Source organism: Pristiophorus japonicus, chromosome 8 (genome assembly GCF_044704955.1).
Source record: "Pristiophorus japonicus isolate sPriJap1 chromosome 8, sPriJap1.hap1, whole genome shotgun sequence".
In the NCBI taxonomy this organism is placed as follows: domain Eukaryota; kingdom Metazoa; phylum Chordata; class Chondrichthyes; family Pristiophoridae; genus Pristiophorus; species Pristiophorus japonicus.
In genome coordinates, this window is record NC_091984.1 from 166,177,962 (window position 1) to 166,192,521 (window position 14,560).

The 14,560-nt window shown below is 48.7% G+C and overlaps 1 protein-coding gene across 3 annotated transcripts in view; it reads left to right on the forward strand.

Moving 5' to 3' along the window:
* The window catches only part of med15 (mediator complex subunit 15), a 127,663-nt gene that overhangs the window by 94,395 nt on the left and 18,708 nt on the right, over window positions 1-14,560 (forward strand). For all 3 annotated transcript variants that reach the window (XM_070887506.1, XM_070887504.1, XM_070887507.1), the window contains 4 exons: window positions 1,202-1,336; window positions 3,601-3,664; window positions 8,252-8,318; window positions 13,720-13,880. In XM_070887506.1, coding sequence (XP_070743607.1) covers window positions 1,202-1,336; window positions 3,601-3,664; window positions 8,252-8,318; window positions 13,720-13,880 — 427 coding nt within the window. The remainder of the gene's footprint in view (window positions 1-1,201; window positions 1,337-3,600; window positions 3,665-8,251; window positions 8,319-13,719; window positions 13,881-14,560) is intronic.

Sequence of the window (14,560 nt, forward strand, 5' to 3'; positions counted from 1 at the left end):
TAAAATCCCCTACTATTATTACCCTATGGTTTTTGGACTTCACAACAGTTTGCCTACATATATGCTCCTCTATCTCCCTCCCACTGTTTGGGGGTCAATTGTGATGCCTCCTTGAACCCCATGCTCAGATAGCCTGCTGCCATCTGAGGAATGGTCCCTTTTGTAAAGTATCGGGGGGCTGTTCGTGGAAGTATCCCAGGGAGAGTCAGCACCTTCAGGGACTGTACCCCAGGGAGAGTCAGCACCTTCAGGAACTGTACCCCAGGGAGAGTCAGTACCCCAGGGAGAGTCAGCACCTTCAGGGACTGTACCCCAGGGAGAGTCAGCACCTTCAGGGACTGTACCCCAGGGAGAGTCAGCACCTTCGGGGACTGTACCCCAGGGAGAGTCAGCACCTTCAGGAACTGTACCCCGGTGAGAGTCAGCACCTTCAGGAACTGTATCCCGGTGAGAGTCAGCACTTTTAGGAGCAGATACCAGGGCTCGGTGACTCTCTGTACCAGAGCAGATACCAGGGCTCGGTGACTCTGTACCGGAGCAGATACCAGGGCTCAGTGACTCTGTACTGGAGCAGATACCAGGGCTCAGTGACTCTCTGTACTGGAGCAGATACCAGGACTCAGTGACTCTCTGTACTGGAGCAGATACCAGGGCTCGGTGACTCTGTTACAGAGCAGATACCAGGGCTCGGTGACTCTGTACCGGAGCAGATACCAGGGCTCGGTGACTGTAACGGAGCAGATACCAGGGCTCAGTGACTCTGTACTGGAGCAGATACCAGGGCTCAGTGACTCTCTGTACTGGAGCAGATACCAGGACTCAGTGACTCTCTGTACTGGAGCAGATACCAGGGCTCGGTGACTCTCTGTACTGGAGCAGATACCAGGACTCAGTGACTCTCTGTACTGGAGCAGATACCAGGGCTCGGTGACTCTGTACTGGAGCAGATACCAGGGCTCGGTGACTCTGTACCGGAGCAGATACCAGGGCTCGGTGACTCCCTGTACCGGGAAAGATACCAGCGCTCGGTGACTCTCTACACCACCCCTCAGACACTTGTTGGCCATGCTGATCTGCTGACAGCTGTGCAAGTTTCCGAGTCCAGCTGTATATTTCATGTTGTGTATCAGAAAGGTTACTGTGGTGGGGAAAAGTGTTGGTGTGTTGCAATCCAAGCTGAGTGAGTCCTTTGGTGTTGCAGTGAACCCAGGCTCGGTTCCAAGCCCAGCTGGTCGGACTCAGACTGAGGAGCAGCAATACCTGGATAAACTGAAGCAGCTGTCCAAATACATCGATCCTTTGAGGCGGATGATCAATAAAATAGACAAAAACGAAGGTAAGATTTAACAGCTGAACGCTGACCTCATATTCTTCCTCAGCGATTGGGATCAGATCCCAATCTGTAGATGCGGAGCAGCCTGATTATCGGAGGCTTTCCTCAAACAAGTCACCTCAAGTGGGTGGTTTGAAGAATTATCTCTCTCCACACTGCAGAAGGGCCCTAGCCTGGATTTGTAGCTTGCTTTTTTCCTCCCAATTTACTGTCACGTAATCAAAGTTTTGATTTGATGGTAGCTTTGAGCTATTGACCATCGCATCTTCCCGGACAGCTCGGCGTGTAATGGAGCCGGGGGTGTCCCGTTTCCATTCGCGGTCTGTGCTGAGTGGGCCGAACTGGAACTACAATGGGCCTCGGTGTACTCAGCCCTGGTCAGGGCCATAAGAGGAGCGGCGAGCAGCGGCTGTGGGCAGCGTGGAGGCATGCCACTGCAAGGTACAGTGCGAGCTGGTGCAGGAGGACGACGGCAGCGAAGAGTGACGTCATCAAGGTCCAGGTCGGTGATTGGAGCCTGGGCAGATACAGCAGGAGCGGCGAGGTCGGGGCGAAGGAGCGGCGAAAGTTCATAGCGGGACGTGATTGGGGCCCAGGAGAGGCGTGTGTTCGGGGCCCAGGGGCAGCACGGGGCAGCCCACACTGTGATATGTGTGCGCACTAGGTCCGTGCAGCAGAGCTGGTCTCCAGTCGTCTTGGTTAACCCTTGCCCCTGGACCAAGACCTAGCTCTGTCAAGCCCGTGTGGTGGCTGATGTGCAACGGCCACCACACGTTAAAAATATCCACGCGCAGGCATCTTCCACCCTTCAACATGTAGTTCGGGATCTGGAATATTAGGTCCTTCATTGAAACACTGTGAACTCATCCCTTTTGGCGTGGAAGCAAGTCATCCTCGTTTCGAGGGACTGCCTATGATGATGACTCAGACGAGGGACAGGAAAATGCAGTGAGGGATCCTGCTCCTGTTGCCGAATCATTCATTGGTGCTGGCAAGTGCAGCTTCAAGTGGACCCCAAGTGTGGAGGGGATTGGACTGTTTTTATAAAATTCATTCCCAGGATGTGGGTTTCGCTGGCAAGGCCAGCTTTTTTTCCCCATCCCTAGTTGCCCTGAGAAGGTGATGGTGGGCTGCCTTTGACCGCTGGTAGCTCGCTGTGCCACTTCAGGGGCATTGATGTGGGACTGGAGTCACGTAGAGCGGACCGGGTAAGGGCGGCAGGTTTCCTTCCCTGAAGGATATTAGTGAACCAGTTGGCTTTTTGTGACAATCCGACAGCTTCATGGTCACTCTTACTGACACCAGCTTCTGGTTTGCAGATTATTTAAAACTGGACAGGGTGCACTGCGGCTCTTGCTGTGAGGGAGTGTCGGTGCGCACAGAATGGGTGTTCCTCCCTGACACTTGTATTTGTCCCAAATACTCCTGATCTGCAGCCTGTGCAAACACCCAGGGATCCATCTTCAATATCTTCGCCCTCTTACAACATAGGAGGAAGGGGTCACCTTACGCAATTCATCCTGTACACGAGTGGACTTTCTCTGCTTCACGTAGCCCAGTGGGTGGTGACAGAGCGGGTTGTCCCCATTCATTCCCATCTCCACTCTGCTCCAAGTGCAGTACCTCAAGTGATGCGTGACCTGAGCGACTCTGTGGATTGAGGGATGCCCGCCTGCCATCTTCTTTGCCTCGCTCCGTCACTATCCCCTCACTCAGTGTGGGGGAGCAGCAGCAGCTATTGGTGATTATATAGCGCCCTTTTAAGGTAAGGGACAGTCCCAGGGCGTTTCACAGGGGAACACGGACACTGAGCAATGGTGAAGGAGGTCGACAAGCGAGGAAGGTTTTGTGGAGGATTTTAAAGGTGGGAGGGAGGGAGCAAAGCCGAGGGGATTACAGAGAAGTTTGCTGAAATGGGGGAGTGGAGCCGGGGGTCGGACCCTGCAGCACGCTCCACTGCTGCCCTGGCTGAGAGCAGCCCACTCCCGATGAACGGCGAATGGATTCTCTGGCATTCAGGGTCTGGCAGACTGAGCAAGCTGGGTCTTCGGGAAAACTGTGAGTTTTATGTTGCCGTACGAACGCAGGCACCTCGGGTGAGCCCAGTGCCCGAAGTCACGGTGCCTTGTTCATCTCCTCACTGTACTCGATGATGGTATTGTGAGTCCACCTTGTTACACAGTTGTTGTTGCGGTAAATGCTAATGCCATTGTCACATGGTTCTGAAATAAAAGGTTCTAACAGGCTAACTGCTCTGTGTATTACAGACAGAAAAAAAGATCTAAGTAAGATGAAGAGCCTCCTGGACATCCTCACTGACCCTAACAAGCGGTATGACATCCATTGTACTGACGTGTGGCGATGATTGAGACTATTGACTGTATTCTCCGTTCCTTAGTTCACAGTGGATAATGATAGGCAACGGCACAATCTCATGAAACTAATTAAATAGAGGAACTCATTGGGTCCCTCAAGCCTGTTCCGCCCTTCAATTATATCATGGCTGATCTGCACCTCAACTCCAGTTATCTGCCTTGCTCCAAAGCTCTGGTCATCCTTACCTAGCAAAAATCTATCTATCTATCTCGATCATGAAAGCTCCAATTGTCCCAGCATCCACAGTATGGTGGATCAGGTCTCTCTTTGGCACATGCACCATCCTGGGTCAGCATCCTGAAGTGGGTCAGTGTTTGGATGCCTGAGGGAAGTTTTCTCTCTTGGCTTTGCCTGGGAATTGCCCATGTGTGTGTGCGTGTGCAGGGCTACTGCTGGAGTTTAACCAAGTAAAACCCCGCAGCTTACCAGAGCTGCTTCATGCTGTTTATCCATCCAGGACCGCCCTACCTGGTGGGAAATTTGCTGAAGCTGAATGGGAAGACTCCCAGCAGCAGGCCTACCCTCCAAGTTCCATTAGTAGTCAGGTTTAGAAAATTTAGTGTCTTTCTAAATAAATCTTCATTTAGAAAGACATGGATTAACCAAGGACAGTCAGTATGGATTTGTTAAGGGAAGGTCGTGTCTGACTAACTTGATTTAATTTTTTGAGGAGGTAACAAAGAGGGTCGATGAGGGTGGTACGTTTGATGTAGTATATATGGATTTTAGCAAGGCTTTTGGTAAGGTCCCACATGGCAGACTGGTCACGAAAATAAAAGCCCATGGGATGCATTACCTCACACTTCTCCGGATTGAATTCCATTTGCCACTGTTCTGCCCACCTGACCAGTCTATTGATATCTTCCTGCAGTCCGCAGCTTTCTTCTTCATTATCAACCACATAGCCTATGTTAGTGGCAAGTTGGATCCAAAATTGGCTCGGAGGCAGGAAGCAAAGAGTAATGGTTGATGGGTGTTTTTGCAACTGGAAGGCTGTGTCCAGTGGGGTTCTGCAGGGCTCAGTGTTGGGTCCCTTGCTTTTTATGGTATATATCAATGACTTGGACTTAAATGTTGGAAGTATGATTAAGAAGTTTGCAGATAACACTAAAATAGGCTGTGTGGTTGATAATGAAGAAGAAAGCTGTAGACTGCAGGAAGATATCAATGTACTGGTCAGGTGGGTAGAACAGTGGCAAATGGAATTCAATCCGGAGAAGTGTGAGGTAATGCATTTGGGGGGGGGGGGGGGGCTAACAAGGAAAGGGAATACCCATTAAATGGTACAACACTGAGAAGTATAGAGGAACAAAGGGACCTTGGAGTGCAGGTCCACAGATCCCTGAAGGTAGCAGGCCAGGTAGATAAGGTGGTTAAGAAGGCATACGGAATACTTACCTTTATTAGCCATGGCATAGAATACAAGAGCAGGGAGGTTATGCTTGAACTGTATAAAACACTGGTTAGGTCACAGCTAGAGTACTGCGTGCAGTACTGGTCATCACATTACTGGAAGGATGTGATTGCACTCGAGAGAGTACAGAGGAGATTTATGAGGATGTTGCCTGGACTGGAGAATTTTAGCTATGAGGAAAGATTGGATAGGCTGGGTTTGTTTTCCTTGGAACAGAGGAGGCTGAGGGGAGACCTGATTGAGGTGTATAAAATTATGAGGGGCCTAGATAGAGTGGATAGGACGGACCTGTTTCCCTTAGCAGAGGGGTCACTAACCAGGGGACATAGATTTAAAGTAATTGGTAGAAGGTTTAGAGGGGATATGAGGGGAAATTTCTTCACCCAGAGGGTGGTGGGGCCTGGAACTCACTGACTGAAAGGGTGGTAGAGGCAGAACCCCTCACCACATTTAAAAAGTACTTGGATGTGCACCTGAAGTGACGTAACCTGCAGGGCTACGGACCAAGAGCTGGAAAGTTGGATTAGGCTGGATAGCTGTTTGTCGGCCGGTGCGGACACGATGGTCCAGAATGGCCTCCTTCCGTGCTGTAAATGTCTATGATTCTATACAGACCTGCCTGGCTCAGGCTGGATTACCAAGTCTTGCCATAGAGGTTTGATTTGGTTTTAAGCTTCCATCACCAGGTAAGCCATCTTCGAGCCACCTTTTCCCAAAGAGACCCTGATGATTTGTTACCCCATTTCCCCGGAAGGTTGTCTCTAGCTAGTCGGCGGACAACTGGGTTTGAGCCCTTGCCAGGTGGACAGTTGATACCAGGGGTTCCTCATGCGTGACATAGAGAGCGACGCAGCTCGGCATAAAATGTCACCATCTCAGGACCATTACCATGGTGCACCGAATGGTGCGTCCCCCAGTTAGAACTGCAGAGATTCCACAGTAGGTGCTTCGCCTTTCTACAACTCGAGTATGGTAAGCACCGAGCCTGGATCTACTTAATAGAAAATCATTGGATGTGTTTCAGAGTAAAGGAATTAGCTGAAAGGTAAAAACAGTGTATTTGTTCGAGGAGCCGTGTTGTGTTTGGGGGCAGATGGTTTGTCCCGGGACTTGGTATTGGGACCACAGATGTTTCTAATTTACATCACTGATCTCGATTCACAAACTCAGTGAAGGTAATAGCAAACGTGGAGGGGCGGTGAAATCAGAGGAGAGAATTTCGAAATTACAGAGTGAGGTGGATACAATATGTAAATAGACAGAACTATGTTAATGGAAATTTAATGTGGACAACTGTATAGAGGAAGGAAAAGTAAGCAACACACATGCTCCTTGAATGGGGTTGAAATAACGATGGATTGAGTTGAAAGAGATCTCGGGGTTTTAGTAAACTTGATGCTAAACAATCCAACCAATGCAGAGCACAATCAACAAAGCCAATCGATTGTTGAGCAATACAGTCACACTCGTGGTATGGAGGTCAGAGGAGTTGGTGATGAGACTGCAAAGCTCTGGTCAGACCCACCTTGAATAGGGTGTCCAATTTCAGGTCACAGACACATTGGAGGCATTCAAACTCTGGGGACGGCTGGTCCCCAATGTCAGGGGTCTGAGTTATGAGGAAAGACTGGAGAAACTGGGGCTTTTCAGCCTGGAAAGGAAGCATCTGAGGTGATCTGAGAGGGGTATAAGATTGTGAATGGAGTGGGAGATAGTAAACCCAGAAAATTAAATTAAATTGTGAGTAGCACAAGTAGACACGGGCTTAGACTGGTTAAAAAAAATTTAGGACTGAGATCAGCAAATTCTTCGCACTAAGCGAACAATGAATGGAATGCAATCATACAAATTTACAGCACGGAAAGAGACCATTTTGGCCCATCGTGTCCGCACTGGCCGACCGAGAGCTATCCAGCCTAATCCCACTTTCCAGCTCTCAGTCCATAGCCCTGTAGGTTACGGCACTTCAGGTGCACATCCAAGTACTTTTTAAATGCGGTGAGGGTTTCTGCCTCTACCACCCTTTCAGGCAGTGAGTTCCAGACCCCCACCACCCTCTGGGTGAAGAAATTTCCCCTCAAATCCCCTCTAAACCTTCCCCCAATTACTTTAAATCTATCCCCCCAATTCCTGGATCGTGTAGTGGGCACGAAAACTCAATGGGGACTGTGGGATCTCTGTAGATAGGTGAATTAAGATAGGCCAAATGGACTTCCTGGTCTGTAATTGCCTTGTGGTATAAAAATCGTGTCTGTGAGGCATTGAAAAAACACGAAAAGAACAAAAGGATGTACCAGTAGGGTAACATCGTGCGAAGACGTGGGAGACAGGCCCACACATGGGAAAAAGGGAGAAAATGGGGACAATTAGAGATTGGCAAAAATCTACAGCATCAGCAGGCATGAAGTAAAAACAGTAAATGCTGCAAGCAAAAGATACAGGTTATATTAGTTTGGATATTAAAGGGCTGATTCCATCGATCAGTGATATTAAAGGGCTGATTCCATCGATCAGTGACATTAAAGGGCTGATTCCATCGATCAGTGATATTAAAGGGCTGATTCCATCGATCAGTGATATTAAAGGGCTGATTCCATCGATCAGCGATATTAAAGGGCTGATTCCATCGATCAGTGATATTAAAGGGCTGATTCCATTGATAGTGATATTAAAGGGTTGATTCCATCGATCAGTGATATTAAAGGGCTGATTCCATCGATCAGCGATATTAAAGGGCTGATTCCATCGATCAGTGATATTAAAGGGCTGATTCCATCGATCAGTGATATTAAAGGGCTGATTCCATCGATCAGTGATATTAAAGGGTTGATTCCATCGATCAGTGATATTAAAGGGCTGATTCCATCGATCAGTGATATTAAAGGGCTGATTCCATCGATCAGTGATATTAAAGGGCTGATTCCATCGATCAGTGATATTAAAGGGCTGATTCCATCGATCAGTGATATTAAAGGGCTGATTCCATCGATCAGTGATATTAAAGGGCTGATTCCATCGATCAGTGATATTAAAGGGCTGATTCCATCGATCAGTGATATTAAAGGGCTGATTCCATCGATCAGTGATATTAAAGGGTTGATTCCATCTGATCTGGTTTATTTTCACAGGTGTTCTTTGGCAACTCTCCAAAAGTGTGAAATTGCTTTGGAAAAGCTGAAGAATGACATGGCAGTGGTGAGTTGTACTGTTCGGTGTGATAACCAGAGAGCTTTAGTATTTTCCCCCCCCCCCGCTTTCACCCTTACATAGAAAATAGGTAGAAACATAGAAAATAGGTGCAGGAGTAGGCCATTCGGCCCTTCTAGCCTGCACCGCCATTCAATGAGTTCATGGCTGAACATTCAACTTCAGTACCCCATTCCTGCTTTCTCGCCATACCCCTTGATCCCCCTAGCAGTAAGGACCTCATCTAACTCCTTTTTGAATATATTTAGTGAATTGGCCTCAACAACTTTCTGTGGTAGAGAATTCCACAGGTTCACCACTCTCTGGGTGAAGAAGTTCCTCCGCATCTCGGTCCTAAATGGCTTACCCCTTATCCTTAGACTGTGACCCCTGGTTCTGGACTTCCCCAACATTGGGAACATTCTTCCTGCATCTAACCTGTCTAACCCCGTCAGAATTTTATATGTTTCTATGAGGTCCCCTCTCATTCTTCTGAACTCCAGTGAATACAAGCCCAGTTGATCCAGTCTTTCTTGATAGGTCAGTCCCGCCATCCCGGGAATCAGTCTGGTGAACCTTCGCTGCACTCCCTCAATAGCAAGAATGTCCTTCCTCAGGTTAGGAGACCAAAACTGTACACAATACTCCAGGTGTGGCCTCACCAATGCCCTGTACAACTGTAGCAACACCTCCCTGCCCCTGTACTCAAATCCCCTTGCTATGAAGGCCAACATGCCATTTGTTTTCTTAACCGCCTGCTGCACCTGCATGCCAACCTTCAATGACTGATGTACCATGACACCCAGGTCTCTTTGCACCTCCCCTTTTCCTAATCTGTCACCATTCAGATAATAGTCTGTCTCTCTGTTTTTACCACCAAAGTGGATAACCTCACATTTATCCACATTATACTTCATCTGCCATGCATTTGCCCACTCACCTAACCTATCCAAGTCGCTCTGCAGCCTCACAGCATCCTCCTCGCAGCTCACACTGCCACCCAACTTAGTGTCATCCGCAAATTTGGAGATACTACATTTAATCCCCTCATCTAAATCATTAATGTACAGTGTAAACAGCTGGGGCCCCAGCACAGAACCTTGCGGTACCCCACTAGTCACTGCCTGCCATTCTGAAAAGTACCCATTTACTCCTACTCTTTGCTTCCTGTCTGACAACCAGTTCTCAATCCATGTCAGTACACTACCCCCAATCCCATGTGCTCTAACTTTGCACATCAATCTCTTGTGTGGGACCTTGTCGAACGCCTTCTGAAAGTCCAAATATACCACATCAACTGGTTCTCCCTCATCCACTCTACTGGAAACATCCTCAAAAAATTCCAGAAGATTTGTCAAGCATGATTTCCCTTTCACAAATCCATGCTGACTTGGACCTATCATGTCACCTCTTTCCAAATGCACTGCTATGACATCCTTAATAATTGATTCCATCATTTTACCCACTACCGATGTCAGGCTGACCGGTCTATAATTCCCTGTTTTCTCTCTCCCTCCTTTTTTAAAAAGTGGGGTTACATTGGCTACCCTCCACTCCATAGGAACTGATCCAGAGTCAATGGAATGTTGGAAAATGACTGTCAACGCATCCACTATTTCCAAGGCCACCTCCTTAAGTACTCTGGGATGCAGTCCATCAGGCCCTGGGGATTTATCGGCCTTCAATCCCATCAATTTCCCCAACACAATTTCCCGGCTAATAAGGATTTCCCTCAGTTCCTCCTCCTTACTAGACCCCCCGACCCCTTTTATAACCGGAAGGTTGTTCGTGTCCTCCTTCGTGAATACCGAACCAAAGTACTTGTTCAATTGGTCCGCCATTTCTTTGTTCCCCGTTATGACTTCCCCTGATTCTGACTGCAGGGGACCTACGTTTGTCTTTACTAACCTTTTTCTCTTTACATATCTATAGAAACTTTTGCAATCCGTCTTAATGTTCCCTGCAAGCTTCTTCTCATACTCCATTTTCCCTGCCCTAATCAAACCCTTTGTCCTCCTCTGCTGAGTTCTAAATTTCTCCCAGTCCCCAGGTTCGCTGCTATTTCTGGCCAATTTGTATGCCACTTCCTTGGCTTTAATACTATCCCTGATTTCCCTTGATAGCCACGGTTGAGCCACCTTCCCTTTTTTATTTCTATGCCAGACAGGAATGTACAATTGTTGTAGTTCATCCATGCGGTCTCTAAATGTCTGCCATTGCCCATCCACAGTCAACCCCTTAAGTATCATTCGCCAATCCATCTCAGCCAATTCACGCCTCATACCTTCAAAGTTAGCCTTCTTTAAGTTCTGGACCATGGTCTCTGAATTAACTGTTTCATTCTCCATCCTAATGCAGAATTCCACCATATTATGGTCACTCTTCCCCAAGGGGCCTCGCACAACGAGATTGCTAATTAATCCTTTCTCATTACATAACACCCAGTCTAAGATGGCCTCCCCCCTAGTTGGTTCCTCGACATATTGGTCTAAAAAACCATCCCTTATGCACTCCAGAAAATCCTCCTCCACCGTATTGCTTCCAGTTTGGTTAGCCCAATCTATGTGCATATTAAAGTCACCCATTATAACTGCTGCACCTTTATTGCACGCACCCCTAATTTCCTCTTTGATGCCCTCCCCAACATCACTACTACTGTTTGGAGGTCTGTACACAACTCCCACTAACGTTTTTTGCCCTTTGGTGTTCTGCAGCTCTACCCATATAGATTCCACATCATCCAAGCTAATGTCCTTCCTAACTATTGCCTTAATCTCCTCCTTAACCAGCAATGCTACCCCACCTCCTTTTCCTTTTATTCTATCCTTCCTGAATGTTGAATACCCCTGGATGTTGAGTTCCCAGCCCTGCTCATCCTGGAGCCACGTCTCCGTAATCCCAATCACATCATATTTGTTAACATCTATTTGCACAGTTAATTCATCCACCTTATTGCGGATACTCCTTGCATTAAGACACAAAGCCTTTAGGCTTGTTTTTTTAACACCCTCTGTCCTTTTAGAATTTTGCTGTATAATGGCCCTTTTTGTTCTTTGCCTTGGGTTTCTCTGCCCTCCACTTTTCCTCATCTCCTTTCTGTCTTTTGTTTTTGCCTCCTTTTTGTTTCCCTCTATATCTCCCTGCATTGGTTCCCATCCCCCTGCCATATTAGTTTAACTCCTCCCCAACAGCACTAGCAAACACTCCCCCGAGGACATTGGTTCCGATTCTGCCCAGGTGCAGACCGTCCGGATTGTACTGGTCCCACCTCCCCCAGAACCGGTTCCAATGCCCCAGGAATTTGAATCCCTCCCTGCTGCACCATTGCTCAAGCCACGTATTCATCTGAGCTATCCTGCGATTCCTACTCTGACTAGCACGTGGCACTGGTAGCAATCCCGAGATTACTACTTTTGAGGTCCTACTTTTTAATTTAGCTCCTAGCTCCTTAAATTCATTTCGTAGGAACTCATCCCTTTTTTTACCTATGTCGTTGGTACCAACGTGCACCACGACAACTGGCTGTTCTCCCTCCCTTTTTAGAATGTCCTGCACCCGCTCCGAGACATCCTTGACCCTTGCACCAGGGAGGCAACATACCATCCTGGAGTCTCGGTTGCGGCCGCAGAAACGCCTATCTATTCCCCTTACAATTGAATCCCCTATCACTATCGCTCGCCCACTCTTTTTCCTGCCCTCCTGTGCAACAGAGCCAGCCACGGTGCCATGAACTTGGCTGCTGCTGCCCACTCCTGATGAGTCATCCCCCTCAACAGCACTCAAAGCAGTGTATCTGTTTTGCAGGGGGATGACCACAGGGGACCCCTGCACTACCTTCCTTGCACTTCTCCTGCAGACCCTGATTCTCGCTGGAGTTCGGGTCCCAGGGCAGCAGCCATGCTGTGGTACCTTCCCCACGGAGCCCCTTTTCACATGCCGGTCTGGTCACTGGGTGCCGGCAACTATTCAACTGGTGGGCATCCCAGCCCAGCCCCCATCTGTCTTCGCCCAGCACCCCCACACACAGGGACAGGAGTAGGCCATTCAACCCCTCAAGCCTGTTCCGCCATTCAGACATATTCTACCAGGAGTCACTGGATCGTGATCAGGAACTGGACCCTGGCTGGAATTTATTCTCCTTGTTCCTAACCTGGCCCTTAAGACTGAATGTAGCACTTCTACACTTCCTGTGGCTCAGATCACCTAACTTAGCACAGACTGCTAACACCCTGTATGATTCAGTGCTACACCAGGTCATTGGGCAAGTGAACTTTGATTTAAGATGGACTGCTGGCACAGTTAGTGTATCAATACATCACGAGTCCCTCCTCCCCCGGTGCGGGTCGGGCCCCTCCCCCGGTGCGGTCGGGCCCCTCCTGTTTTAGCAAAGATTTAATTTGAGGCCCTGCCTGCTGCCAGATACGAAGCTTCCACATCTGGGTTTGAACTTTGTCCAAACTAATAGGACCAAAGTCTTCTCTGTCTGTTGGCTCTAAGAATCTTATTTGAAATGAATGGGGCCAGTTTCAACCCAGCAGGCACAGAAGTGCCTGTAATTAATAAATTCACAGTATCAGGGCCCGCAGGGCGGCAGAAATGGAAAAGCACCACATTGGGGCAGGTCGGGACCACCTTCAGCTGGGATTGAGGCACATTGTTGGGACTCTACAGAAGGAGCTTTACTCTGTATGTAGCCCACTGTAGCTGCCCTGGGAGTGTTTGATGGGACAGTGTAGAGGGAGCTTTGCTCTATATGTAACCCCGTGCTGTACCTGCCCTGGGAGTGTTTGATGGGACAGTGTAGAGGGAGCTTTACTCTGTATTTAACCCCCTGTACCTGCTCCGGGAGTGTTTGATGGGACAGTGTAGCGGGAGCTTTACTCTGTATCTAACCCCCTGTACCTGCCCTTGGAGTGTTTGATGGGACAGTGTAGAGGGAGCTTTACTCTGTATCTAACCCGTGCTGTCCCTGCCCTGGGAGTGTTTGATGGGACAGTGTAGAGGGAGCTTTACTCTGTATCTAACCCCCTGTACCTGCCCCGGGAGTGTTTGATGGGGCAGTGTAGAGGGAGCTTTACTCTGTATCTAACCCCATGCTGTCCCTGCCCTGGGCGTGTTTGATGGGGCTATAAGATGATTAAAGGGTTGCCTGGTTCTGTCGTGTCCTGGGCTAGTTTAAGATTACGTCCGGTGCCGTTTCATGGAGAGCCGTTTCGGAAGTGCAGAGATGAAAAATCGAGCTCTTTACTGAAGTTTCAGATCAGGCTCTGGCGGTTGCTACAGCCCACCACACCCCCAGACGTAGTGCCCCCTTTCAATGGTGAGCTTATTCCTTTCTTTGTGTTTATATTGGTGATCCTGTGAAGGCAAAGCGGGACGGTGGTTGATAAAGTTTCTCTCTTGCTCCCAGCCCACTCCTCCACCTCCGCCGATGTCCATCACCAAGCAGCAGTACCTGTGCCAGCCCCTCCTCGATGCTGTCCTGGCGAATATCCGCTCCCCGGTCTTCAACCATTCCTTACAGCGAACCTTCGGGCCTGCCATGACCGCCATCCACGGACCACCACTCACGTACGTACTGAAATTCCACCCCCTTATCCCCCAGAATCGGGTTTGCTGAACCGCGCCCTCCCCCCCTCCCCCCAGCTCTCTGCTGCGGCACCACTTGGACATGTGTTTCAGCAATGGGCTGACTTTGGATTACTGTTTCGGGTTTAACTCAGGACCAACTTGCCTCTACATAGATCCTCGCACCACATCCCAAACCTCTTCACAGCCAATAAAACACTTTTGAAGTGCACTCACAAGGGAAAACGCATTTGCAAAGCTGTAGGATGTTGGAGGTGAAGGAAGGTTGCAGGTTGGGACTGATCCCATCCACCGATGCTGGCGGGAGGCCATTGAGAAGATCACACGGCCACCAAGCGAGACCTATCGCAGCTCAGTGCAATTGCCAAGCATCGCACTGGATTGGAAAGTGACAAATGGGACTCACTGCTTCAAACAAACAGGGATGAACGCATCTATGGACCTCATTTCAGTTGTGGGGAAAGACTGATGAGGGAGATTGCTATGGAAGGATGGGCGATCAGAGGGAGGCAGCATGGGGATGTGAAGGGGCAGATCCTTTCTGACTACTCCATTGGAATTCTTTTGAGGAGTTTGAGATCTGGTGGATGGGGTGAGGGTTATAGGAAAGTGTATAATGTAAGTGAATAGGAAAAATACCATAATAATACAGAAGTCCCTAA